The sequence below is a fragment of the Thalassophryne amazonica genome, chromosome 19 (genome assembly GCF_902500255.1).
Source record: "Thalassophryne amazonica chromosome 19, fThaAma1.1, whole genome shotgun sequence".
Taxonomy (NCBI): Eukaryota; Metazoa; Chordata; class Actinopteri; order Batrachoidiformes; family Batrachoididae; genus Thalassophryne; species Thalassophryne amazonica.
In genome coordinates this window covers 35,766,672-35,794,181 of record NC_047121.1, presented here as the reverse complement: position 1 = coordinate 35,794,181, position 27,510 = coordinate 35,766,672, and the positions used below count along the sequence as shown (strand labels likewise).

The following is a 27,510-nucleotide window of genomic DNA, read 5'->3' as shown; positions in this document are numbered from 1 at the left end:
AACAAACAAAAAAAGTTTAATTACTATATTATTTTGTGGTGTTGTTATTTCTGTCCCCACTTACCTCTATGTATATCATGGTTATATTTGACTTTTAATATAATGCCGTTGGTTTGTAACAGGTTTTGTCCAATAAAGTATTTCATAATAGAGTTTCTCACTCAACACATGCAATATCCTGTTTGTTTATAAAGTGATCACAGTTTGCAGTTCTCCGATATGAGCCTCGTAGAGGAAATCCTCATAATATATTTAATAAAAAATTTATAGGTCAAAGTATTTTTTCTGTCATGTAGTCTACCTTGTCCTAAAAGTACATTTAATGGTCTTTATCAAAAAATGGTCTCATCACATAACAGCTAGAAATTTGTTGTGGCTTCAGACTCTTTCAACACACTTCTCTTTTTTGCAGGTATAATGCATAGAAGAAGTGCTTCTATTGGTTCGTAAGCCTGCCGGTCCCCTGATGAAACCTGAGTTTCAATTGGACTGCATCCTGCGGTGAATTTAGGAGAGAGTGAGTGTGTGTGTGTGTGAGTGTGTGTGTGAGAGAGAGAGAGAGAGAGAGATAGAGAGAGAGAGAGAGAGGGAGGGAGGAGGGATGTCCCGCTCAGGACAGTTGTGAGGGATCTGTCACGTCAGTGGCCCACTGTGTCATAAAGCTGCGGTGAGACGACATGGCTTCTCCGAGGCATTTGGGTCGACCTTCTGTGGACATTGCTAATGTGATGCAAAAACTGCAGGGTAAGTCTCAGTCCTTGCTTGGCTAGCTTTTGGACAGACATTGTCTTCTACTGTGCTGCTGTAATATTGTGCCAATCCAAAGACTGGGCTGCATGCCTATCGTAAGTTTTCCAGGCATAATGTGCAGCCATGCATACAAAGATGTTAAAGAAAGGATGCAGTATAACTTAATTATCTTATCACTGTACTAATGAGACACCCTTCCAGTTGAGCAAGTGTTAAAGGCAGACTGTGGCAGAAAACACCCTCAACGATGACGATAATGCAGAAATAATGGAATGCAACATTGGTCGCGTTGACATTTAAAAGTCAAAATTTGTTTTAAAACTGCATTTGGCTTGTTGTCTAGTGTTTGTTATTTATACCGTAATTTGACCAGGCATTAATAATAACTGAATATATTAACATTCTTTGGTTATTAACTGAATATAATAATATTGTAATAACATAGCATCAGTTGAATTTATGCTAATTTAATGTTTATTTTTATGATATAACCACAGAAATACCTAGACATTTCTTTGGCAAATTTGGTAGCATCATTGAAAAGTTTGAAACAAACTTTAATGACTGGATGAAAACTTGTAATTTCAGCAATATGATGTCTAATCATTTTTTTCCCCAGCATATTTTTATACCTGTTTTGATGTAAAGCTGCAATCATGTTAATGTTATATCACAATCCAAAGTGCTTAAAGCTAACTTTTTACCAGTGTAAATGATGAAATGCTCATAATTGATCATATAAACTTTTTTATGAATAGCTATTATCCATTTTTAGATCACTAATCTGAACAAACCTATTTTCAAATGAAAGAAGATTAACATTATTGACTCTATTATTATTATTAGTAGTAGTAGTAGTAGTAGTAGTAGTAGCAGTAGTATTGAGAAAGAGAGCATCAGCAATATTTTATCAGTCGTATTTGGATGCTAACTTTAGATATTAAGACAAAACAACTTGGGTTTTATGAATGAACAGACATTGCAGTGAGTAAGACTAAAACCTGACACTCTTTCTGTCCTTGGTAAGCGAATGGGTCAATAAAAGGAAGTCCCTTTTTCTTGGTGTCCTCCTTTTGTTACAAGGTCAATAGGCCAATACTATCACTGTACAAGACCAGTCATTCCTATGATCCTGCTCACTGTAGATGAGATGTATTTCTGGATGTCTGTCAAGAAATTTTACAGACATCATTTGTTACCATAGTTACATTTGTTGGTTGTGTCAGTTCTGCCCAGTTCCTGCTCTGTACACGCATGATTTCCTGTGCACCATGCCGCTACTTTCATCCACTTCTCCTTTGTGTATTATAAGCAGAAGGCAACAGATTAGCTTTTTTTTTCATTTGGGTGACTTATTATTACCTTTAAATTAGCTGAGAATTACTTTGAGAATTTCTGAGACTTTTGACTTTTGAGAAAATATTTCATCTTCTCATTACTTTATTATTAGAAAGATAAAATGACAAATTTGCATGCACTCAAAGAACATACATTTTATTAAACTGCAGATAAAAATATTTGGACAATTTGATGACATGGCTGTAAGCACTTATGAGCAGAGTGTTTTTATAAAAACCCAACACACATCTATAATACAGCATGTCATCTGCTGCCTTTTTATGTCAGGATGTATCATTTGATTTTAGGTCACATCTGGAACACATCAAAGGCACCGACGGTGGTTTTAGATGTTCTTTCCTGTAGATGTTGAGCTGCAAGACTGGTTGAGCTTTTTTTATTGCCAATCAAACTTAGCTTCTTGTTACTAACAACACCCAGTAGTTAAGGCTACAGTAGACTCACTTTGACTTGAAGTGATGAAGTGGGAAGTGGTTCATATAATATACATATATATATATTTAAAACCATTTCGATGTGTTTGTCTGTCCTTATATGCCCTTGGTGGAGTGTACATGGCACGCGATGGTGCTCTCAGTATGACTGAGCACTTGTGGGTTTCACTGATCCTGTATGTCTTAACAGGATGTGAAAAAAATATTGCTAATGATGTCGCTAGCATTGTTTCATTTTGTGATCAGTCCCCTCCCAGGAAGTATTGCATAAATGCATATCAGAAAGTCAGGCATTAATATTATTATTATTAGTAGTAGTAGTAGTAGTAGTAGTAGTAGTAGCGATTGTAGTATTGTGTTATGAAACATAGCCCAGTTTAAAATCAGTGGGTGCTCAGCATGAACGTGCTTCTTGTGTGCTTTGGCTATTCAGTATCAATGGCACTGGGAAGTGATGGTGTTGTTGGCGGGCTTGCGACTACAGGATCTCTGGTTCCCTGTCAGACCTGAAAATTCTTAAGGTCCTTTGGGCAAGGTCACATGCTCCCTTTGTACAGTCGAGCACCTTGTACGGCAGCAAATTTGACATCAGTGTGTATCAGTGAATGTGACACATCATTGTAAAATGCTTTGACCATCTGCATCACATGGAAAAGTGCCATAAAAATGTATTTGATGTTATTTAATTTTAATCTGTAAGTTAAAATCACTAGGATGGTTACAAAATTCTTTTGCAGGGTTTTGATATGATTCATAATATAGGTTTCTGTACCCAGCCCTTTCAGGGGCAGGTTATATGTAACATCATGGTTGTTTTAGTTTGTTTATTTTTCTGTAGGTTGTGAACAGTCTTATAAAGATATAGATAGATGTTTTAGCAGTACCTTAGGTGCAGAAAAAGCGAATGTGGTCTCTTGTTGAATTTTGCAAATGATTTTCTGTCATTAAAACTTAAAGTAATTGTCGGCATACTGGTCTCTACAGTATCTACATCACAAATGGACTGCATTTATGGAACACTTTCTCATCTGATGCAGATGCTGAAAGTGCTTTACAATGCTTTATGCACTCACACGTCCAGTGTCAGGATGCTGCCATGCAAGGAGCCAAACTGCACACTGGGGGCAACTTGGGGATTAAGGAACTTGCTCCAAGGCACCTTAGTGATTTCCCTGTCTAGAAAAATTGAATCCACGATCCATACCACACAAGACTTGCTTCTGTAACCTTTAGGCCACCATTTCCCTTGGTGAAATGCTTCTTTTTAACTTGAAATTTTGACATGAGGTAGGATATAACTGCACACTGACCTTCATCAAATGTTCTGTAGTTTCATTTACTGGCCCAGATTGCTGAATTTTATTTATTTCAGAATTAAGGAGGAGGACTTGGCATGTTAGACTTAGTGATTGCCTCTAAGGGCCCTGTCCCACTGGCGTTTAGGAGGATTTGCGCATGAAATGAGGAGACAAAAGCTGAGCGTCCGCAACAAAGGTGGGCGGAAATGACAAATGTCCCGGGGTGGATCAGCGAATACATGAGGAAGAAAAGCGGATATAACAGGGAACAGAAGCGAAGGCGACCGCAGAGGCGCCCCCATGAGGGGCACAGCGGCCGTGATGCACTCACTTCATCCGTGCCCACTCTGTCTGCATGCGCGACATGCCATTTGCGACCGTGATGTGACCGTGCTGGGCACGCATCATATCTGTTTTGCACGCTGTCCCGGTCCGCCGCCAAGCCGCGCCAACCCGTCGGTTGCGAATATCAGCGGATGACAGGGGATATGCGGCACGTTGGTTGTGTATGTCCTGTGTATGTCTTCAGTATGTGTTCAGGTAGTGATGCGGATCTCATCCGCAGCAGGATTTTTGAGCGGCTCAAAAATCCTGGCTGCGGACATGTGTGCCTCTGTGGATGATCACGGACGTGTTCGGATGGCGGCCGACTCATACCGAAATGTTACACGGTTATTGCGGTTGCGGATTTGGGTCACTTTTGTGTGCATTCCATCCGCAAATCCTCCTAAGCGCCAGTGGGACAGGGCCCTAAGATCAAGAATTGGTGAGCAGAAATACATGTTTATACAAATCAAACTACAAGCTTGATTCCTATTTTGTGACATTCTGAGTTCTTGTAATTTTGTCCTGTTCCTTGGATTTCAGAAATTTCTTGTGGCATACATTCGGTTAATTGGCTGCCTTTGAAAATCTTACAAGACCCTCAAAATCATACTTTTTGGCAGAAAGCCAGTCATGCAAGTTAGCTGTTTTGTTGTCAGGGGCCATAAGCTTAACTGCTTAGGAATCACGACTAATAAACTATGCACACAGAGTACAGTAACAGTATGGCAGTGGTGTAAAACCAAGTAATTGAGAGCGACATGTTGTCAGCTGTAAAAGATCTGTCTGCTCTGCAGTGTCAGTAACAGCTGCCACACACAAACAGTCATCACACAAGCCTACAGTAAACTCTTGAACAGTCCAATTACTGCAATCCACTGTGTCAAACTCCATCAGATTGTTTTGAATATTCATAAAGAATGTAGTGCTTTAAAACAAACTGTATGTTTACATTTGTTATTTTTATTTTTGATGATTTGATTGACATATTGCTGTAAGGGTCATGAAGCTGTTCAGTAAACAACGGTGATTGTCAAGCATCTCAGAATGGACTGGCTGCAGAACACATCCGGAATATTTTTGTTGTCTTGCTTGATTGGCCTTTCAGAGCTAATGTAGCGCTGCTTTCAAATAAATGGAACAACAGCAGAGTGAGCGGGCTTTTACAGGGTTCCCAGGTGACCAACACATGCCAGTGAATCCAGGCACCTACAGCACAGTATAGCTAAAGGTATCATCTGTCCTAAGATCACTTTAAGTACTCCATTACGTGTGTGAATTGTGGACACTTTAGTGGGTTGATGCTGTACTTTTTATGGTGTTTGTTGCTGTAGGTATCAACTTTGAATTGCCACCTAAGTGCTAGTAGTATATCAGGCTTAATTAAATCAGCTGGAGATAATGAGTCAGTGATGAGAGCTGTTTGGCATAAGCATCTCATGTTTGACACACAGTAGTCATTAGATCAAAATCTGGCCTACTGCACATAGTATAGGTGCATCTTTCTGCATGACCTGAACTATCGACTGTGTTCAGCACTCTGGACAGCTCCTTAATAATAGCTTGGATTTGGCACAGCTGGAATATATGAAATAAGTGACCAAGCCTTGTTTTTTGTTTGTTTGTTTTTTAATAGCTATGCTGCTTGTTCTTTTGGAAGTACTAATACAGTAGTGTTCAGAATAATAGTAGTGTGATGTGACTAAAAAGATTAATCCAGGTTTTGAGTATATTTCTTATTGTTACATGGGAAACAAGGTACCAGGAGATTCAGTAAATTCTCACAAATCCAACAAGACCAAGCATTCATGATATGCACACTCTTAAGGCTATGAAATTGAGCTATTAGTAAAAAAAAAAAAAAGTAGAAAAGGGGGTGTTCACAATAATAGTAGTGTGGCATACAGTCAGTGAGTTTGTCAATTTTGTGGAACAAACAGGTGTGAATCAGGTGTCCCCTATGTAAGGATGAAGCCAGCACCTGCTGAACATGCTTTTCTCTTTGAAAGCCTGAGGAAAACGGGATGTTCAAGACATTGTTCAGAAGAACAGCGTAGTTTCATTAAAAAGTTGATTGGAGAGGGGAAAACTTATACGCAGGTGCAAAAAATTATAGGCTGTTCATCTACAATGATCTCCAATGCTTTAAAATGGACAAAAAAACCAGAGACGCGTGGAAGAAAATGGAAAACAACCATCAAGATGGATAGAAGAATAACCAGAATGGCAAAGACTCACTCATTGATCAGTTCCAGGATAATCAAAGACAGTCTGGAGTTGCCTGTAAGTGCTGTGAAAGTTAGAAGATGCATGTGTGAAGCTAATTTATTCGCAAGAATCCCCCGCAAAGTCCCTCCGTTAAATAAAAGACATGTGCAGAAGAGGTTACAATTTGCCAAAGAACACATCAACTGGCCTAAAGAGAAATGGAGGAATATTTTGTGGACTGATGAGAGTAAAATTGTTCTTTTTGGGTCCAAGGGCTGCAGACAGTTTGTGAGACGACCCCCAAACTCTGAATTCAAGCCACAGTTCACAGTGAAGACAGTGAAGCATGGTGGTGCAAGCATCATGATATGGGCATGTTTCTCCTACTATGGTGTTGAGCCTATATATCGCATACCAGGTATCATGGATCAGTTTGGATATGTCAGAATACTTGAAGAGGTCATGTTGCCTTATGCTGAAGAGGACATGCCCTTGAAATGGGTGTTTCAACAAGACAATGACCCCAAGCACACTAGTAAATGAGCAAAATCTTGGTTCCAAACCAACAAAATTAATACCTCGCAGATGTGAAGAAATCATGAAAAACTGTGGTTATACAACTAAATACTAGTTTAGTGATTCACAGAATTGCTAAAAAAAAGCAGTTTGAACATAATAGTTTTGAGTTTGTAGCATCAACAGCAGATGCTACTATTATTGTGAACACCCCCTTTTCTACTTTTTTTTACTAATAGCCCAATTTCATAGCCTTAAGAGTGTGCATATCATGAATGCTTGGTCTTGTTGGATTTGTGAGAATCTACTGAATCTACTGGTATCTTGTTTCCCATGTAACAATAAGAAATATATTCAAAACCTGGAGTAATCTTTTTAGTCACATAGCACTACTATTATTTTGAACACTACTCTACATCATGTCCTTTCTTGCAGAGGTTGTGGTGATTTTTTTTCTCCTGATGTAACCTTTATTGATAATGATAATTGTGCAAGTGATATTCAAAACAGGTCAACTCTGTGAGCGTGAATGAATGAATGAATGATTGAATGAATGAATTTGACACACAGACTCAACAATAACAAAAAACTGATACACAAGACAATTCCACAGTGATGTGTGACCAAAAAGGGGTGAGCAGAAGCAAAGCTTATAAACGGCCACCCCTTATATACACACATACACAGGGTTCTAGCTAGGATAAAATTTTAGCGTAGTGGTAATGTCGAGGGAGTGAAGTGATCCGGGGGGGTGGGGGGGTGCAGAAGGGGGGAAGCTTTTGAAAATTCAAGCTAAAAATTGGCCATTCTAGGGGTACCCAAAGGGGAAAAGCCAGGTATGACAGCCCAAGTCCCTTCATCATGTCCAGAAGGCTGGGGAAGTTTGTTGAGTGGGCAATCTCATTCTGGGTTAGCCAGTACATGGCCCTCAGTGAGGCAGTTGGAGTCCGTGGACATTTTTAAGTCAAGACTTAAAACCTATTTTTATTCTCTTTCTTATGAGTAGTTTTTATTTTGTTATGTTTTATTCTTTTACGAGGTCTATTAGAAAAGTATCCGACCTTATTATTTTTTTCAAAAACCATATGGATTTGAATCATGTGTGATTGCGTCAGACAAGCTTGAACCCTTGTGCTTTCTATACCTGTCGGTTGCGTCATTCGCCTGTGAGCAGGCTTTGAATGAGGAGTGGTCCAGCCCCCTCAGCGGATTTTCATTGTCAGGAAATGGCAGAATGATTTGGGCTTTTCTTCCATCAGAATTTTTCAGAAACTGTTAGAGACTGGCAGCTGGAAACCATTAGAAAAATTTATCTGGCTTTCGGTGAAAATGTTATGGGCTTGGTAGAGAATAAGGAGTGTTACTGTCGCTTTAAGGACAGTCCCCAGCGGCTGTGGGGTGTGCCGCGCTCCGAAGCCGCCATCGACAGGCTGAACGACCATTTCATTTCTAAACGGATGGCTGTCTGGATCCATGAAGCGCGAAGCCTCCACTCCTCTTTCCATGACAAAAACTCCTGTAACAGTGGAATATGCCGTTCATTTCCAAACTGGACACTGTGTTTTATCCGGAATGTCGTCTGACTAGCACAGGAATTGTGAAAAGATGTGGACATCAGCACTTTTTCGGCACATTGAGACAGACGTGCGGAGGAATTCTGCGCATCGCAGCGGTGCCGCATGGCGCACAGCAACGCCGTGATGAAGCCTCACGGGACATGTTCTGGCATGTCCAGGCACATCCACAATTTCTCGGATAATCACTCGATGGAAAAACCACCGACAGCTGTCTGAACGCCATCTCAAAGCCGTCCTGTGAGACTAAAACGGAGGTGGTTTTGTCTCGCTCCAGTAGCGAATCCATCGTGACGCGCGAAGCCTCCGCTCGGCTTTCCATGACAAAATCTCTTGTTAAAAGTGAAATCTGCCGGAAAATGGTTGATGTCCAGCTCTTGTGATAACCAGAGAAATGGCACACGATGGTCACGGATCCAGACAGTCATCCGTTTAGAAATGAAATGGTCGCTCAGCCTGTCGATGGCGGCTTCGGAGCGCAGCGCGCCCCACAGCCGCTGGGGGCCGTCCTTAAAGCGACAGTAACACTCCTTATTCTCTACCAAGCCGTAAAATTTTCACCGAAAGCCAGATAAATTTTTCTAATGGTTTCCAGCTGCCAGTCTCTAACAGTTTCTGAAAAAATTCTGATGGAAAAAAAGCCCAAATCATTCCGCCATTTCCTGACAATGAAAATCTGCTGAGGGGGCTGGACCACTCCTCACTCAAAGCCTGCTCACAGGCGAATGATGCAACCGACAGGCGTGGAAAAACTCACGCATGTGCACGAGGGTTCAAGCTTGTCTGACGCAATCACACATGATTCAAATCCATATGGTTTTTGAAAAAACTAACAAGGTCGGATACTTTTCTAATAGACCTCGTACTTCTGTTTTTAATTAGGTATTTAAATTTTTTATTTATTTATTTATTTAAATTTTTTATGTTGAACTGTTCTCTGTGAAGCACCTTGAGATGGCTTTTGTTGTAATTTGGCGCTTTATAAGCTGATTAAATTGAAATTGAACAACATTTTTTTGAGTCTTAAAGTAAATAAATATGAAATTGGTTACTGGATCCTTAAACTCTGGACATAATAAACTCTACATGGTTGATCCTTGATATCTGGACATAAACAAATAAAATCTGTTAGTTTTTGTCAAAAGCATTTCCTTTCAGACATTATTATTGGCATGAATGTCTTTCCATACCTATGAGCTGAGCTCTTGCAGCTGTGCTGCAGGTCAGGTTTATAAAGAATGCAGGACGTCTCATTTTGGGAGGAAAAAATGTTTTAGTTGATTGTAGTTTATTGTCTGTATTGCAAAGTTTGTAAGAGGTGTCATTTTATTTAAAGCGGCAATTCGTTTTGAAGTTATTAATCCTGAGCAGACTCTGTCTCGGCAGAACACAAACACAAACTCAAATCCCATCATCATAAACATATCTAGTGAACACCATATCTTTATCTACATACATAGATACAGTACATACATATATACACATACCTACATACACCTACACATACATACTTTATATACATACATACATATGCAATGCGTGTGATTTTATACTACATATTTACAAGATAGAAAAACAAAGTTCACACAACTAAACAATGATCAACAAAACACCCTAACCCTCAACACCCTTCCTCCTCCCTATACCTAGAAAAAAAGCTATGTGCCTATACCGCTGCTTAAACTGGTTCATGCTTGGACATTGCTTGAGCCCCACCCCCAATGTGTTCCACATCCTCACTCCGCAAACAGAAAAACCTTTTAATGTTGTACGTGCCCACTGATGTTTTAAATTAAACTCTCCCCTCAGATTGTAATCTCATACTCTATTAAAGAATGTTTTTAATATTTCTAGGAAGTAAATTGTTTTTTGCTTTATACACGATTTGGACTGTTTGAAAATGAACCAGATCAGTACATTTTAAAATTTTTGATTTTAAGAATAGTGAATTTGTGTGGTCTCCATAACCAGTATTATGAATTATTCTTATAGCTCTTTTCTGCAGTATGAATAATGGTTGTGTTGTACATTTATAATTATTGCCCCAGACCTCTGCACAATAGTGTAAATATGATAAGATCAGTGAGCAATATAGAATGCGGCGTGAGTTGTGGTCCAGAATCTATTTAACTTTGTTCAGAACTGAAATGCTTCTTGACAGTTTGCTCTGTATATGTTTTATATAAGACTTCCAGTTTATTTTATCATCAATTATCGCCCCAAGAAACTTAGTTTCATATACTCTTTCAATATCCACCCCCTGTACTTGTAACTGTACTTGTATGTCTTTATTACAATTGCCAAATAACATATATTTTGTTTTACTTAAGTTTAATTAAGTAAGTTGAAGAGTTTCAGTCAGGTTTTAGAATTCGTCATAGTACAGAAACAGCATTAGTGAAGGTTACAAATGATCTTCTTTTGGCCTCAGACAGTGGACTCATCTCTGTGCTTGTCCTGTTAGACCTCAGTGCTGCTTTTGATACTGTTGACCATAAAATTTTATTACAGAGATTAGAGCATGCCATAGGTATTAAAGGCACTGCGCTGCGGTGGTTTGAATCATATTTATCTAATAGATTACAATTTGTTCATGTAAATGGAGAATCTTCTTCACAGACTTCTTCACAGACTTCTTCACAGACTTCACAGACTGGAGTTCCACAAGGTTCTGTGCTAGGACCAATTTTATTCACTTTATACATGCTTCCCTTAGGCAGTATTATTAGACAGCATTGCTTCAATTTTCATTGTTATGCAGATGATACCCAGCTTTATCTATCCATGAAGCCAGAGGGCACACACCAATTAGCTAAACTGCAGGATTGTCTTACAGACATAAAGACATGGATGACCTCTAATTTCCTGCTTTTAAACTCAGATAAAACTGAAGTTATTGTACTTGGCCCCACAAATCTTAGAAACATGGTGTCTAACCAGATCCTTACTCTGGATGGCATTACCCTGACCTCTAGTAATACTGTGAGAAATCTTGGAGTCATTTTTGATCAGGATATGTCCTTCAATGCGCATATTAAGCAAATATGTAGGACTGCTTTTTTGCATTTGCGCAATATCTCTAAAATTAGAAAGGTCTTGTCTCAGAGTGATGCTGAAAAACTAATTCATGCATTTATTTCCTCTAGGCTGGACTATTGTAATTCATTATTATCAGGTTGTCCTAAAAGTTCCCTGAAAAGCCTTCAGTTAATTCAAAATGCTGCAGCTAGAGTACTGATGGGGACTAGAAGGAGAGAGCATATTTCACCCATATTGGCCTCTCTTCATTGGCTTCCTGTTAATTCTAGAATAGAATTTAAAATTCTTCTTCTTACTTATAAGGTTTGAATAATCAGGTCCCATCTTATCTTAGGGACCTCATAGTACCATATCACCCCAATAGAGCGCTTCGCTCTCAGACTGCAGGCTTACTTGTAGTTCCTAGGGTTTTTAAGAGTAGAATGGGAGGCAGAGCCTTCAGCTTTCAGGCTCCTCTCCTGTGGAACCAGCTCCCAATTCAGATCAGGGAGACAGACACCCTCTCTACTTTTAAGATTAGGCTTAAAACTTTCCTTTTTGCTAAAGCTTATAGTTAGGGCTGGATCAGGTGACCCTGAACCATCCCTTAGTTATGCTGCTATAGACGTAGACTGCTGGGGGGTTCCCATGATGCACTGAGTGTTTCTTTCTCTTTTTGCTCTGTATGCACCACTCTGCATTTAATCATTAGTGATTGATCTCTGCTGTCTTCCACAGCATGTCTTTTTCCTGATTCTCTCCCCTCAGCCCCAACCAGTCCCAGCAGAGGACTGCCCCTCCCTGAGCCTGGTTCTGCTGGAGGTTTCTTCCTGTTAAAAGGGAGTTTTTCCTTCCCACTGTCGCCAAGTGCTTGCTCATAGGGGGTCGTTTTGACCATTGGAGTTTTTCTGTAATTATTGTATGGCTTTTGCCTTGCAATATAAAGTGCCTTGGGGCAACTGTTGTTGTGATTTGGCGCTATATAAATGAAATTGATTTGATTTGATTTGATTTAATGATAATTTGTTTCTGTCAAACCACATTTTCAGCTTTCCCATTTCTGTAGTGATGTTCCTTATTAGAAATGCCATTGATCCTTGACTGTCAAAAATTTGACTAATGGTTGGTTACTTAAAAAATTGTGGGAACAAAGTGACACATAATATAATTGAATTGATTTTAATTCCTACAATTTTAACTAAAAATATTGAATACATTAACTAAACTTAAAAAAATTAAGTGCATGTTAATAAATGCTACAGTTGAAATGTGTTGGATTTAGTAACACCACGCCAAATGATGACTTATATCGACAAGAAATATTGAGCAAATCCTAGTCAGTTTCACAAGGAAAGCATTTATGTCAGATGCCCTTCCTGACGCAGCTCTACATTACATGTAGATATGTGGCAGGGGTGGGGTTTGAACCGGGAACTTTATGCACTGAAACCAAGCGCACTAACCACTTGGTCACCACGCCTTCCTGACTCATACTCAAGCACACTGTTGTTTAATTCAACACATTTACACTGTTGTTCTTATTTATCTGTACCTAAAATTGTTTAATTTTAAGTTTTAATTTGTATCACAGGACTTCAACGCTGTTCAGTAATATAGAATGTCACTTTGTTGCCATACCCAATATCCTGAGCAAACTTAAATAAACTACAGTTTACGTAAGTAAACGACCATTGGTCAAATTTTTTACAGTGTGGATGGCAACCACAAAGGCAGACAACGCACTCATCCCCGTCCCCAATATTGCCGCCTGTCTGCCACAGCTCGGTGAAATGTGGACATTGCCTTGGGGTTTCCACTTGCTGGGGTCCTGCTGGATCATGCACATGGACATGTGCCACATGGGCACAATATCATAGTGAACTTTTTCTTACAATGCAAGTCATCCTCCTTATCACAGTCTCCCTAAGTAACTGATTGTTTGGCACAAAGTCATTCCTGTGGTACTTAGTGATTTTCCGGAGGGACCGAATTCCAAAGACATCCAGTTATTGATTTAGTGGTTAGCATCCAAGTCTCACAACCATGCAATTGGACTGGAACAACCAGCACCATAAACACAGTGGGCAGTCATCCTCCTAAAAAAGTATTGGCATCGCCAAATACCTGTCCAGTGCCCTCATGACTGCATAAGCTCTTTCCAGGCATCTCTTGACCTTGAAGGCTAAGCTTCCAGAGGTATGATTGGTCACTGTAGAGAATAGTGCAGCAGATAAGAGAATATTTAGAGCGCAATCCTGCAAATGGTGATACAAGCATCAAATAACTGAATGTTATGGAGTTTTAAAAAGGAATAGTTTGGACCATGTCTCATACTTAGTTATCATGTTACAGGGTAACATATGTGCCATGTCATAGAATCCAATGGACGTTGAGCTTGTTTGACCCTTACTTTGGAGACCAAACATTCAACATTGTCAACACTATTCCATTTATTCATCCTATTAGCTCAACTAATAATTTGCATAACTTTTTACCAAAATTGGGGCAACTTTACCTTTTGACCCCTGTACAAACTGAAACTGACCTTTGTCACCATTCTTGCTGTGTTTACTCCATAATTCCATAACATTCAGTCACAGATAGTCCAAACTATACCATTTTGGAATCATTATAATCAAGCGAATAATGTGATATAGTTTTCAATATGATTAGAGCATCTTTTAATTTTGACCCCTGTGTAATTATTCAGTTGACCCCTACCTGGCTGCCTATTGAAAATTCAGGTGGCTAATCGGTTATTTCAAAAGAGTAATGTCTAAGGAGTATTTGTGCCGAATTTGATGCTTGTATCTCCATTTGCAGGATTGTTTCAGTTATCTGCTGCACTACACTTTTAGTGGCTGAGTTTAGGAAGATATTGGAAGTCTGGGTCTTGGTCTTGATCCAGGACAATCACAAACCCAGGCCTGCTGAGTCCTCCCTCACCTTCTCGAGTCCAGCCATCACGGTATCCATTGATTCCACAAAGCTCACAGCATTATCTGTAAAGTCAAGGTGAGGGTATTTTCCTCACCAACAAAGGCACAGGTTGTTGGACACCATGGAAGCACTGAACAGAGTAGCAGCCAGAAATCATCCCTGATGCATGCCAGAATTCATTGAGAAGTCGGCGACTCTGTATCTGCTTTGGACAGCACTCACAGTGCCAGTGTGCAGGCCGGATTAGTTTTATTGTCTTTTTGTGGATTAGCAGTACATATAGTGCTGTGAGCACTATTTATAGTGTCTGTAGTGTTATCATGTCAACATCATTTTAATTGTGCTTCTTCTAACCTTTCACAGTCATGACATAAAATGAACAAGTTAAAAAAATAATCCATCATCACCCAAATAGCTTTTCTGGGCCAGTTCCACCAACAGCAATAATAGAATCACAAGCTCAATGCTATTTTTAGTGTGTCAGAAAAGCTTTTTGTATGTTGGCTGTCTTGAAAGAATAAAGCCCCCCACCACCACCCCACCCTTGCAGGAGATTATAAGCTATCAAATACCACACATTGTGTTCATGAGAGGAGAGTGTTGAGAGTCTTACAAAACAGCAGGATGGAAGAAGCTGAAGTGCTATTGTTTGGTTTTACAGGCAGGAGGATAAATGGATCTATATTAGAGATTTTACATGATCCTGTGTGCAGAGAAGGGGAATCCCTTGGTGTGTGTGTGTGTGTGTGTGTGTGTGTGTGTGTGTGTGTGTGTGTGTGTGTGTGTGTGTGTGTGTGTGTGTGTGTGTGTGTGTGTGTGTGTGTGTGTGTGTGGTGTGTGTGTGTGTGTGTGTGTGTGTGTGATACTCATCACAATAGCACTGACACTGAAGGAGAGCAGGTGGTGGATGATATTCACGAGGTGCAGCATAAATTATTAAGAATAGCTGCATTATGCTTAGTTTTTGGCTGCAGCCTTTTAATTTGTTTGGGAATATTTACACACCAGCCCTGTAATGCTTTGCTAATTTTTTTTATAGATTTAATGTCACATGTTGCAAAAAAAAAATTTAAACAGGATTTTTTAAAAACATGCATTTGATCCCTGCTTTTAAAATGTGTCCATCTCACACTCAGAGATTTAGATGAACGGCAAAGATAGAAACCATACACACGCCAACTAATCTTCAATCAGCACGATGTTGCCAGCGCTGTGATGTCACACTGCTTGCTGCGTCCTGATTGACTGAGACTTGCTTCGAGCTGATTCCTCTCCAGCTTCAGACAGCACGATGGTCCAGCAAGGAAGTGCAGCGGGGGCTGTGCACATCCAAACCAGCATGGCTCCTCTGGATTGGAAAACACAGGAAGAAGGAAGGATGGGATTATAAATCATCATTGCTGCTAGTTTTTGCTGTGCTGTGCTGTCTGTGTGTGTGTGTGTGTGTGTGTGTGTGTGTGTGTGTGTGTGTGTGTGTGTGTGTGTGTGTGTGTGTGTGTGTGTGTGTGTGTGTGTGTGTGTGAGTGAGAGAGAGGGCATCAGGGAGGAGAGGACGTTTTCATCACACCATCAGCGCTTTTGCTTTCACCGGGGAAACCAGGCAGCCAGATTTGTTTTGTTTCCTGCTGGGAATAAAGAAAAACAGGAGAGGTGGTTTTTGTGTGTATATGTAGCAGTTTTTCCACTGTGGATCGTATTTTTACTCACACACACACACACACTGTACTGTGGAACTCATGAAAGGCAAACAAGAGCTGGAGAGTGGGTTGTACGATGGCTCACTTCAAGGATGTCTCTGTTAGGAAGACTTCTTTAAACCTGGTGACTGGATTTTTTCAGTACCTACGTGGTGAGTAGGAAAGCAACATATCTATATCTGCACTTTGTGCGGAGCTACAGAGTGAATAAGGGAATCAACGAGAAACATTACATAAGCTTGTGGTGTGAAGCTGAATCCCCCGATCAGAGCTACGTGCTGCATGGACACAGCTGTTTGTGTGCATGTGTGCTTCAGTGGGCATCCCCAGTGCATCTGTGATGTAGCCTGTGGGTGAATGTGTTGTTTTTTTCGCTGTTCTGTTTCCACTGCTTCCTTAAACACGTGACTACTGTCTATATCTATGAAGGGTGGATTTTTAAAAATGGCCACTCTGTGCACTGTGCAGCATCAGACTTACCGACATGCCTGCTTGGGTGTTAGAAATCACTCCTTCTTGCCACAATAGCCACACAGTTCGGAAAGAAATCAACTGTTTTTGTTGTACGGCCTGCATAATGCATGAGGCTGTGTGGCTGAATATATTAATAGAGCACAAAAGAGGCTGGGGGTGACCTAACAATGCTGCCTGCTATTACTGAGTACAGAGGGGGGCTTGTGGCATGTGTTGGCTGAATTGTTCTTCACCATTGATTTTCAAATATTCTTCATTAAACCTCTTTTCTACAGCACTGTCACAAGCTGGTGTTGTTCAGCCTGCACATATTTAGTCACGGCAGAAGACGTATGTTTCAGCACACTTGCTGTACGCCTGCTGCAGTGCTGCATGACACCCCAAAGGCGGTGTTTTAAATTGTAGTTGGAGTTATGCTGTAAAGGACTGGTCATCATTCGACACAAAATATTGCTTAGGATGAATGTTTAATGTATTTTGTGTTATCCAAATCTAGTCAAAATCCAATCCTAAATAACAAATGCTTTGTCAAGAATTCAGACTCCAAAACGTGAAGAGAAAATTGTTTTGTGTTATATTTTGAATGGCTATGTTGGGGTAGCACACTTTCAAGCATCCTGAGTAGAATTCCAAAAATGACAACTCACTGTTTACACAGTAATAATAATAGTTGTCTTTATAATCATTGTGATCTTTGTGGAATCAGTGGATACCCTCATTGTAGCACTTGAAGAGCTGAATGTGTGAGTTTGTGGTTGTCCTTGACCAAAACGAAGATTCAGGCTTTCAATGACTTCCAGGACTCAGTACAACCCCAATTCCAATGAAGTTTGGATGTTGTGTAAAATGTAAATAAAAACAGAATGCAATGATTTGCAAATCCTCTTCAACCTGTATTCAATTGAATACACCACAAAGACAAGATATTTAATATTCAAACTGATAAACTTTATTGCTTTTGTGCAAATATTTGCTCATTTTGGATGGATCAGGCTTGCCTCTACTGGTGGTTGGCTCTCACTGCGGTATTGTATCACTTCCTGTTCCGGAGCACAGCGGTGTTTTTCTGTATCTGTTAGCTGATTAATCTGCGCAGTTAGATTGATCTAGTTATCTAGATTACGATTTGTTTCCCAGTGTAATCTTTACGTGCCTTAACTAAAGCACTCCTTCTGCTGAATCACCTCTAAATTATTACACATTATTCACTTTGCGTGTTTTTTAGGAATCCGCTAGCTTAGCGTAGCTACTAGCTCTTAGCCGATTTAGCATGGCGGCTTCTCCTGTCTCTCCCGCACTTTTCTTCTCTGGGTGTGAAATGTTTAGTTATTCCTCGGCCTCCTTTAGCAGTAATGGTACTTGTAATAAGTGTAGCTTATTCGTAGCTTTGGAGGCCAGGCTGGGCGAATTGGAGACTCGGCTCCGCACCGTGGAAATTCTACAGCTAGCCAGGCCCCTGTAGTCGGTGCGGACCAAGGTAGCTTAGCCGCCGTTAGTTACCCCCTGGCAGATCCCGAGCAGCCGGGAAAGCAGGCTGACTGGGTGACTGTGAGGAGGAAGCGTAGCCCTAAACAGAAGCCCGTGTACACCGCCAACCCGTTCACATCTCTACCGTTTTTCCCCACTCGACGACACACCCGCCGAGGATCAAACTCTGGTTATTGGCGACTCTGTTTTGCGAAATGTGAAGTTAGCGACACCAGCAACCATAGTCAATTGTCTTCCGGGGGCCAGAGCAGGCGACATTGAAGGAAATTTGAAAACTGCTGGCTAAGGCTAAGCGTAAATTTGGTAAGATTGTAATTCACGTCGGCAGTAATGACACCCGGTTACGCCAATCGGAGGTCACTAAAATTAACATTAAATCGGTGTGTAACTTTGCAAAAACAATGTCGGACTCTGTAGTTTTCTCTGGGCCCCTCCCCAATCAGATCGGGAGTGACATGTTTAGCCGCATGTTCTCCTTGAATTGCTGGCTGTCTGAGTGGTGTCCAAAAAATGAGGTGGGCTTCATAGATAATTGGCAAAGCTTCTGGGGAAAACCTGGTCTTGTTAGGAGAGACGGCATCCATCCCACTTTGGATGGAGCAGCTCTCATTTCTAGAAATCTGGCCAATTTTCTTAAATCCTCCAAACCGTGACTATCCAGGGTTGGGACCAGGAAGCAGAGTTGTAGTCTTACACACCTCTCTGCAGCTTCTCTCCCCTGCCATCCCCTCATTACCCCATCCCCGTAGAGACGGTGCCTGCTCCCAGACTACCAATAACCAGCAAAAATCTATTTAAGCATAAAATTCAAAAGAAAAAAAATTATAGCACCTTCAACTGCACCACAGACTAAAACAGTAAATGTGGTCTATTAACATTAGGTCTCTCTCTTCTAAGTCCCTGTTGGTAAATGATATAATAATTGATCAACATATGATTTATTCTGCCTTACAGAAACCTGGTTACAGCAGGATGAATATGTTAGTTTAAATGAGTCAACACCCCCGAGTCACACTAACTGTCAGAATGCTCGTAGCACGGGCCGGGGCGGAGGATTAGCAGCAATCTTCCATTCCAGCTTATTAATTAATCAAAAACCCAGACAGAGCTTTAATTCATTTGAAAGCTTGACTCTTAGTCTTGTCCATCCAAATTGGAAGTCCCAAAAACCAGTTTTATTTGTTATTATCTATCGTCCACCTGGTCGTTACTGTGAGTTTCTCTGTGAATTTTCAGACCTTTTGTCTGACTTAGTGCTTAGCTCAGATAAGATAATTATAGTGGGCAATTTTAACATCCACACAGATGCTGAGAATGACAGCCTCAACACTGCATTTAATCTATTATTAGACTCTATTGGCTTTGCTCAAAAAGTAAATGAGTCCACCCACCACTTTAATCATATCTTAGATCTTGTTCTGACTTATGGTATGGAAATAGAAGACTTAACAGTATTCCCTGAAAACTCCCTTCTGTCTGATCATTCTTACTAACATTTACATTTACTCTGATGGACTACCCAGCAGTGGGGAATAGTTTCATTACACTAGAAGTCTTTCAGAAAGCGCTTGTAACTAGGTTTAAGGATATGATTCCTTCTTTATGTTCTCTAATGCCATATACCAACACAGTGCAGAGTAGCTACCTAACTCTGTAAGTGAGATAGAGTATCTCGTCAATAGTTTTACATCCTCATTGAAGACAACTTTGGATGCTGTAGCTCCTCTAAAAAAGAGAGCTTTAAATCAGAAGTGCCTGACTCCGTGGTATAACTCACAAACTCGTAGCTTAAAGCAGATAACCCGTAAGTTGGAGAGGAAATGGCGTCTCACTAATTTAGAAGATCTTCACTTAGCCTGGAAAAAGAGTCTGTTGCTCTATAAAAAAGCCCTCCGTAAAGCTAGGACATCTTTCTACTCATCACTAATTGAAGAAAATAAGAACAACCCAGGTTTCTTTTCAGCACTGTAGCCAGGCTGACAAAGAGTCAGAGCTCTATTGAGCTGAGTATTCCATTAACTTTAACTAGTAATGACTTCATGACTTTCTTTGCTAACAAAATTTTAACTATTAGAGAAAAAATTACTCATAACCATCCCAAGACGTATCGTTATCTTTGGCTGCTTTCAGTGATGCCTGTATTTGGTTAGACTCTTTCTCTCCGATTGTTCTGTCTGAGTTATTTTCATTAGTTACTTCATCCAAACCATCAACATGTTTATTAGACCCCATTCCTACCAGGCTGCTCAAGGAAGCCCTACCATTATTTAATGCTTCGATCTTAAATATGATCAATCTATCTTTGTTAGTTGGCTATGTACCACAGGCTTTTAAGGTGGCAGTAATTAAACCATTACTTAAAAAGCCATCACTTGACCCAGCTATCTTAGCTAATTATAGGCCAATCTCCAACCTTCCTTTTCTCTCAAAAATTCTTGAAAGGGTAGTTGTAAAACAGCTAACTGATCATCTGCAGAGGAATGGTCTATTTGAAGAGTTTCAGTCAGGTTTTAGAATTCATCATAGTACAGAAACAGCATTAGTGAAGGTTACAAATGATCTTCTTATGGCCTCGGACAGTGGACTCATCTCTGTGCTTGTTCTGTTAGACCTCAGTGCTGCTTTTGATACTGTTGACCATAAAATTTTATTACAGAGATTAGAGCATGCCATAGGTATTAAAGGCACTGCGCTGCGGTGGTTTGAATCATATTTGTCTAATAGATTACAATTTGTTCATGTAAATGGGGAATCTTCTTCACAGACTAAAGTTAATATGGAGTTCCACAAGGTTCTGTGCTAGGACCAATTTTATTCACTTTATACATGCTTCCCTTAGGCAGTATTATTAGACGGTATTGCTTAAATTTTCATTGTTACGCAGATGATACCCAGCTTTATCTATCCATGAAGCCAGAGGACACACACCAATTAGCTAAACTGCAGGATTGTCTTACAGACATAAAGACATGGATGACCTCTAATTTCCTGCTTTTAAACTCAGATAAAACTGAAGTTATTGTACTTGGCCCCACAAATCTTAGAAACATGGTGTCTAACCAGATCCTTACTGTGGATGGCATTACCCTGACCTCTAGTAATACTGTGAGAAATCTTGGAGTCATTTTTGATCAGGATATGTCATTCAAAGCGCATATTAAACAAATATGTAGGACTGCTTTTTTTGCATTTACGCAATATCTCTAAAATCAGAAAGGTCTTGTCTCAGAGTGATGCTGAAAAACTAATTCATGCATTTATTTCCTCTAGGCTGGACTATTGTAATTCATTATTATCAGGTTGTCCTAAAAGTTCCCTAAAAAGCCTTCAGTTAATTCAAAATGCTGCAGCTAGAGTACTGACGGGGACTAGAAGGAGAGAGCATATCTCACCCATATTGGCCTCTCTTCATTGGCTTCCTGTTAATTCTAGAATAGAATTTAAAATTCTTCTTCTTACTTATAAGGTTTTGAATAATCAGGTCCCATCTTATCTTAGGGACCTCGTAGTACCATATCACCCCAATAGAGCGCTTCGCTCTCAGACTGCAGGCTTACTTGTAGTTCCTAGGGTTTGTAAGAGTAGAATGGGAGGCAGAGCCTTCAGCTTTCAGGCTCCTCTCCTGTGGAACCAGCTCCCAATTCAGATCAGGGAGACAGACACCCTCTCTACTTTTAAGATTAGGCTTAAAACTTTCCTTTTTGCTAAAGCTTATAGTTAGGGCTGGATCAGGTGACCCTGAACCATCCCTTAGTTATGCTGCTATAGACGTAGACTGCTGGGGGGTTCCCATGATGCACTGTTTCTTTCTCTTTTTGCTCTGTATGCACCACTCTGCATTTAATCATTAGTGATCGATCTCTGCTCCCCTCCACAGCATGTCTTTTTCCTGGTTCTCTCCCTCAGCCCCAACCAGTCCCAGCAGAAGACTGCCCCTCCCTGAGCCTGGTTCTGCTGGAGGTTTCTTCCTGTTAAAAGGGAGTTTTTCCTTCCCACTGTAGCCAAGTGCTTGCTCACAGGGGGTCGTTTTGACCGTTGGGGTTTTACATAATTATTGTATGGCCTTGCCTTACAATATAAAGCGCCTTGGGGCAACTGTTTGTTGTGATTTGGCGCTATATAAAAAAATTGATTGATTGATTGATGACTGCAATACATCTGAAAAAAGCTGGGACAGTGGTATGTTTACCACTGTGTTACATTACCTTTCCTTCTAACAACACTCGCGTTTGGGAACTGAGGACACTAATTGTTGAAGCTTTGTAGGTGGAATTCTTTCCCATTCTTGCTTGATGTACAACTTCAGTTGTGCAACAGTCCGGGGTCTCCATTGTCATATTTTGTGCTTCATAATGCGCCACACATTTTCCGTGGGCGACAGGTCTGGACTGCAGGCAGGCCATAGTACCCGCACTCTTTTACTACGAAGCCACGCTGTTGTAACACATGCAGAATGTGGCTTGGCATTGTCTTGCTGAAATAAGCAGGGACGTCCCTGAAAAAGACATTTGGATGGCAGCATGTGTTGCTCCAAAACCAGGATGTACCTTTCAGCATTGATGGTGCCATCACAGATGTGTAAGTTGCCCATGTCATGGGTACTAGCACACCCCCATACCATCACAGATGCTGGCTTTTGAACTTTGCATTGATAACATTCTAGATGATCTTTTCCCTCTTTTGTCCATGATTTCCAAAAACAATGTGAAATGTGGACTCATCAGACCACAGCACACTTTTCGACTTTGCGTCTGTCCATTTCAAATGAGCTCGGGCCCAGAAAAGGCGGCGCCATTTCTGGATGTTGTTGATGTGTGGCTTTCGCTTTGCATGGTAGAGTTTTAACTTGCACTTGTAGATGTAGCGATGAACTGTGTTAACTGACAATGGTTTTCTGAAGTATTCCTGAGCCCACGCGGTAAGATCCTTACACAATGATGTCAGTTTTTAATGCAGTACCGCCTGAGGGATCAAAGGTCTCAGGCATTCAGTGTTGGTTTTTGGCCTTGCCGCTTACGTGTAGAAAGTTCTTCAGATCCTCTGACTCTTCTGATTATATTATGGACTGTAGATGATGGAATCCCCAAATTCCTTGTAATTGAACACTGAGAAACATTGTTCTTAAACTGTATGACTATTTTTTCACGCAGTTGTTCATAAAGTGGTGATCCTCGCCCCATCTTTGCTTGTGAATGGCTGAGCCTTTTATACCCAATCATGAGACTTGCCTGTTTCCAATTAACCTGTTCACCTGTGGAATGAGCCAAACGGGTGTTCTTTGAGCATTCATCAACTTTCCCAGTCTTTTATTGCCCCTGTCCCAGCTTTTTTGAAATGTGTTGCAGGCATCCATTTAAAAATGAGCAAATATTTGCACAAAAACTTTAAAGTTTATCAGTTTGAACATTAAATATCTTGTCTTTGTGGTGTATTCAGTTGAATATAGGTTGAAGAGGATTTGAAAATCATTGTATTCTGTTTTTATTTACATTTCACACAACATCCCAGCTTTATCGGAATTGGGGTTGTAGATCTATATGTGGTGAAAGTGTTGAAGATTTTCACTTATCTTGACAGTGACATTCATGTCTCTGAGTCCTCAGACTTTGAAGTCAGGAGATACCTGGGAAAAGCTTATGAAGTCACTAGACAGATGTGGTTGGCAATACGGTATCTTAGCAGGAGTATATAGGTCTAAGTCTTTAGCGTCCTGTGCTTCTTGTCTTATTAACTTGCTGTCTTGCTAACCAGTGACCTAGGAAGGGTTTTTGCCAGTGCAGTTAAGCGTAGAGAGCTTGTATGCTGTGGTTTGGATCCCCTATCCTATGATATGGATCCCCTATGTTGTGATTGGGCCCTATGCTGTGATTTAACCAGCATAGGGGGGCTTTTCTGTTTTTTTTTTTTTTTTTTTTTAAAGGACATGTCACACATTATTTAAAGTCCAAGTTAGCAACACAAAGTGGCTCTCAAAATGCAGGAAATAGTGCTTTCAAAGGGTTATAAATTTCTAAAATATCTTTGGGATGCACCCGGACCCTCCTACAATAGTTGTGTCTTCAACATACTCGTCCCACAGCTATGCCCCGCTAATTCCCCCCCATGCTGTGAAAAAATCCTGGTGAGAACCCTGCTAGGTGATGAGTCCATGCCTTTGGTACTGTTTCTCCTTTGGGTACAGCTGGAATGATTTTGTGTCAAACAAGTGGTTACTTGGGAATGGTCAGATGAAGAGCATTCCTTGCTTTGTGAGGAAATGTCACCCAGGACATTTTGGTCATGTGCTTCGGTTCTCTGGGCATGATCCAGTATGTGGATGCCTCAGCGTTTGAGGAATTTAGCGGGTGGAGAAGGTCAAGGGAAACCTCAAGCTTCACCTGGCTGTTACAATTAGATGGTAACTTTCGGGACCTGGCGATGAACTGTTTCTCTGCCTGGGTGCCACCTTTTAGATCACACATCCCTGTGTAGATCCTCATGGCCTCTTCCCCACTCCTCTCATAACAATTGTCAGTGTTGTGGAAGAACTAGCTCAAAGTTCAGTTCACACAGTTTAAAATTTAGAAATTAGAATTGATTTTTGTAGTTCTGACCCTGTGACAGGGTGTACCCTGCCTCATGCCCTATAACTGCTGGAATAGGCTCAAGCCCTCCGTAATCCTTAACTGATGTGAGCGAGTATGGAAAATGGATGGATGGATGTTTGTAGTTCACCATTTATATATATTTTTTAACTAGTTTAAGGTCAGTTCGTTTGATATTTTTTCAAGAGTGGAAATGAGTGACTGAGCTTTTCTTTTTCAGTAGAAACTCTTCAGTAGAGCTAGAAGGTCATACCATTCATAAATGTTGTGGATGTTTATACACAGTTATATATTGTAGGCTACAAGTTAAAGAATGTAATGTATATTGTAGGCTACAAGTTAAAGAATGTAAAGTAATGTCATAACATTCCCTTTGTTTTTACATTTGCAAGCATATGTCCATCAGCTCAAGTAGTACTCACCTCCCAAAAATGCATAATGTCCTTCAAAGAAAAGCATCAACTGATATTGTGCCAAACTCATTGGTGTGAAAGCCTCATACCACGGTCCAGACAAAAGGACTCAGTTTTGTTTTCGAACAAAACAGGTTGTCTCAGGTCTAAACCAAATTGAGCCATGGTCCAGCGCATTTGCTAATTTTAAGAAACTGAATTGTCTGAATGTCTTCTGATTTTGAAGAAGAAATGTTAAGCTGGGGTTTGCGTTCTGGACAAGTACATTTTTCCTACTAATTTAAAACATTTTTATAGACAAAATTATTAATCAGAAAGTTACTCATCAGTTTAATGAGTAATAAAACTATAGTAAATACAGGGCTTAGTAAATACATAAAACATTTTATGTCCACCCTATGCTAAAACACCCTGCTTGCCTTTACCTTTCAGATGAACAAGAGGCAGTGCAAAAGAGAACCTTCACAAAATGGATTAATTCTCATTTAGCAAAGGTAAGTGTTGATGTCTGCACACACACTCTGTTGCTAACACATCTCATGGCTATTTTATATAATTTGACCAACCCAGTCTCACGGCAAGTTGTGATTCACCAGCATGAAATATACATTAATCTACGTGGTCTGTCCATAAATTAACGGTCCTTTTTATTTTTTTTTAAAACTATATGGATTTCATTCATATGTTTTTACGTCAGACATGCTTGAACCCTCGTGCGCATGCGTGAGTTTTTCCACGCCTGTCGGTGACGTCATTCGCCTGTGAGCACGCCTTGTGGAAGGAGTGGTCCCGCCCCCTCGTCGGATTTTCATTGTCTGGAAATGGCGGAATGAAAAGGACTTTTTTTCCATCAGAATTTTTTCAGAAGCTGTTAAAGACTGGCACCTAGAAACCATTCGAAAAATTTATCTGGCTTTCAGGCTTTCTGTTTCGGAGTGTTAGAGGACAAGTTGGGACATGTCCAGCTCTCCACAAGTTCTTTTATCCTCACTCGACTGGTAAGCACTGAAAGCCGAGATAGACATGTCCCAACTTGTCCTCTAACACTCCGAAACTGAGGTGTTCCTTTGTCTTGCTTCATCAGCGAATCGGTCTTGACCTCCGCACGGCTTTCCATGACAAAATCTCTTGTTAAAAGTGAAATCTGCCGGAAAATGGCTGATGTCCAGGTCTTGTGATAACCAGAGAAAGAGCACACGACGGTCTCGTATCCACAGAGCCATCAGCTTAGAAATGATCCAGTGGTTTGTGCCGCATCGTCGCAGCTCGCAGCGCGGCGCACCGACCGTCCTTAAAGGGGTCCTTAAACCTGTAGTTAAAGTCCTTATTCTCTGTGAAGCCCGTAAAATTTTCACTGAAAGCCAGATAAATTTTTCGAATGGTTTCTAGGTGCCAGTCTCTAACAGCTTCTGAAAAAATTCTGATGGAAAAAAAGTCCTTTTCATTCCGCCATTTCCAGACAATGAAAATCCGACGAGGGGGCGGGACCACTCCTTCAACAAGGCGTGCTCACAGGCGAATGACGTCACCGACAGGCGTGGAAAAACTCACGCATGCGCACGAGGGTTCAAGCATGTCTGACGTAAAAACATATGAATGAAATCCATATAGTTTTTGAAAAAAATTAAAAGGTACGATACTTTATGGACAGACCTCGTATTGATTTGTGATATTGTGATGAAAAGCACGTCATTTTCATCACGGCATCACAAATTCATTCTAATTAATTCTGTGATGGCTGCACAAAATTAAAAGTGAAGCAGAAATGGGGGGGGGGGGTCAGGGTGGTTATGGTTTGGTTTGGGGGTAGAAGTAGGGTTAGTAATAGTGAGTTTAAAAAAAAAACGATAATTTGACTCATTTCGTGACGGGTGCACAAAAAAAAAAAACGTGAGACTGGGCTGAATTTGACGGGTAGGAATTGTAAAAACGTACAAATGTTTTATGTACATATAAAATAAAGTGAATACTGGTCCATCTCAGGATAGGTAGAAGTTGTATGTGTTGTTTGTTTGTTTTTCTTGCGCCTCATGATTACCAGTTAGTTTCTCTTTGGCCAGTGGTGTTTATAGCACACATCACAAACCTCTTTTAGCTTTGTGATGTGATAATAATAGGAATTCTTAGTGTCATTAATTTGCTCTTTTTTAAACATTCACGTTTTGTTGTTAGGGGTGGTGGCCAAGTGGTTTGTGCTCTTGGTTTCAGTGCAGAAGGTTCCTGGTTCAAACCCCACCCCTGCCACATTTCTCCATGTAATGTGGAGTTGTGTCAGGAAGGGCATCCGGCATAAAACTTGTGCCAATTTAACTTGCAGGTTTGCTGTAGTTCACCTTTGAAGAAGCTCGCTTTTACCCAGATGACCAGCAGTACTGCTGTTTGCGACTCCGCATGTGATTACAAGGAAAATGTAGAGAAATTAGTCAACAGCAA

At 40.5% G+C, this 27,510-nt stretch overlaps 1 protein-coding gene across 1 annotated transcript in view; it reads left to right on the top strand.

Annotated features, from left to right (window-relative positions):
• The first annotated feature begins 556 nt into the window (after positions 1 to 556).
• Positions 557 to 27,510, top strand: part of syne1b (spectrin repeat containing, nuclear envelope 1b) — a 223,901-nt gene continuing 196,947 nt past the window's right edge. The window contains 2 exon segments of the mRNA XM_034160064.1: positions 557 to 744; positions 25,510 to 25,571. Coding sequence (XP_034015955.1) covers positions 678 to 744; positions 25,510 to 25,571 — 129 coding nt within the window. The 5' untranslated portion in view covers positions 557 to 677.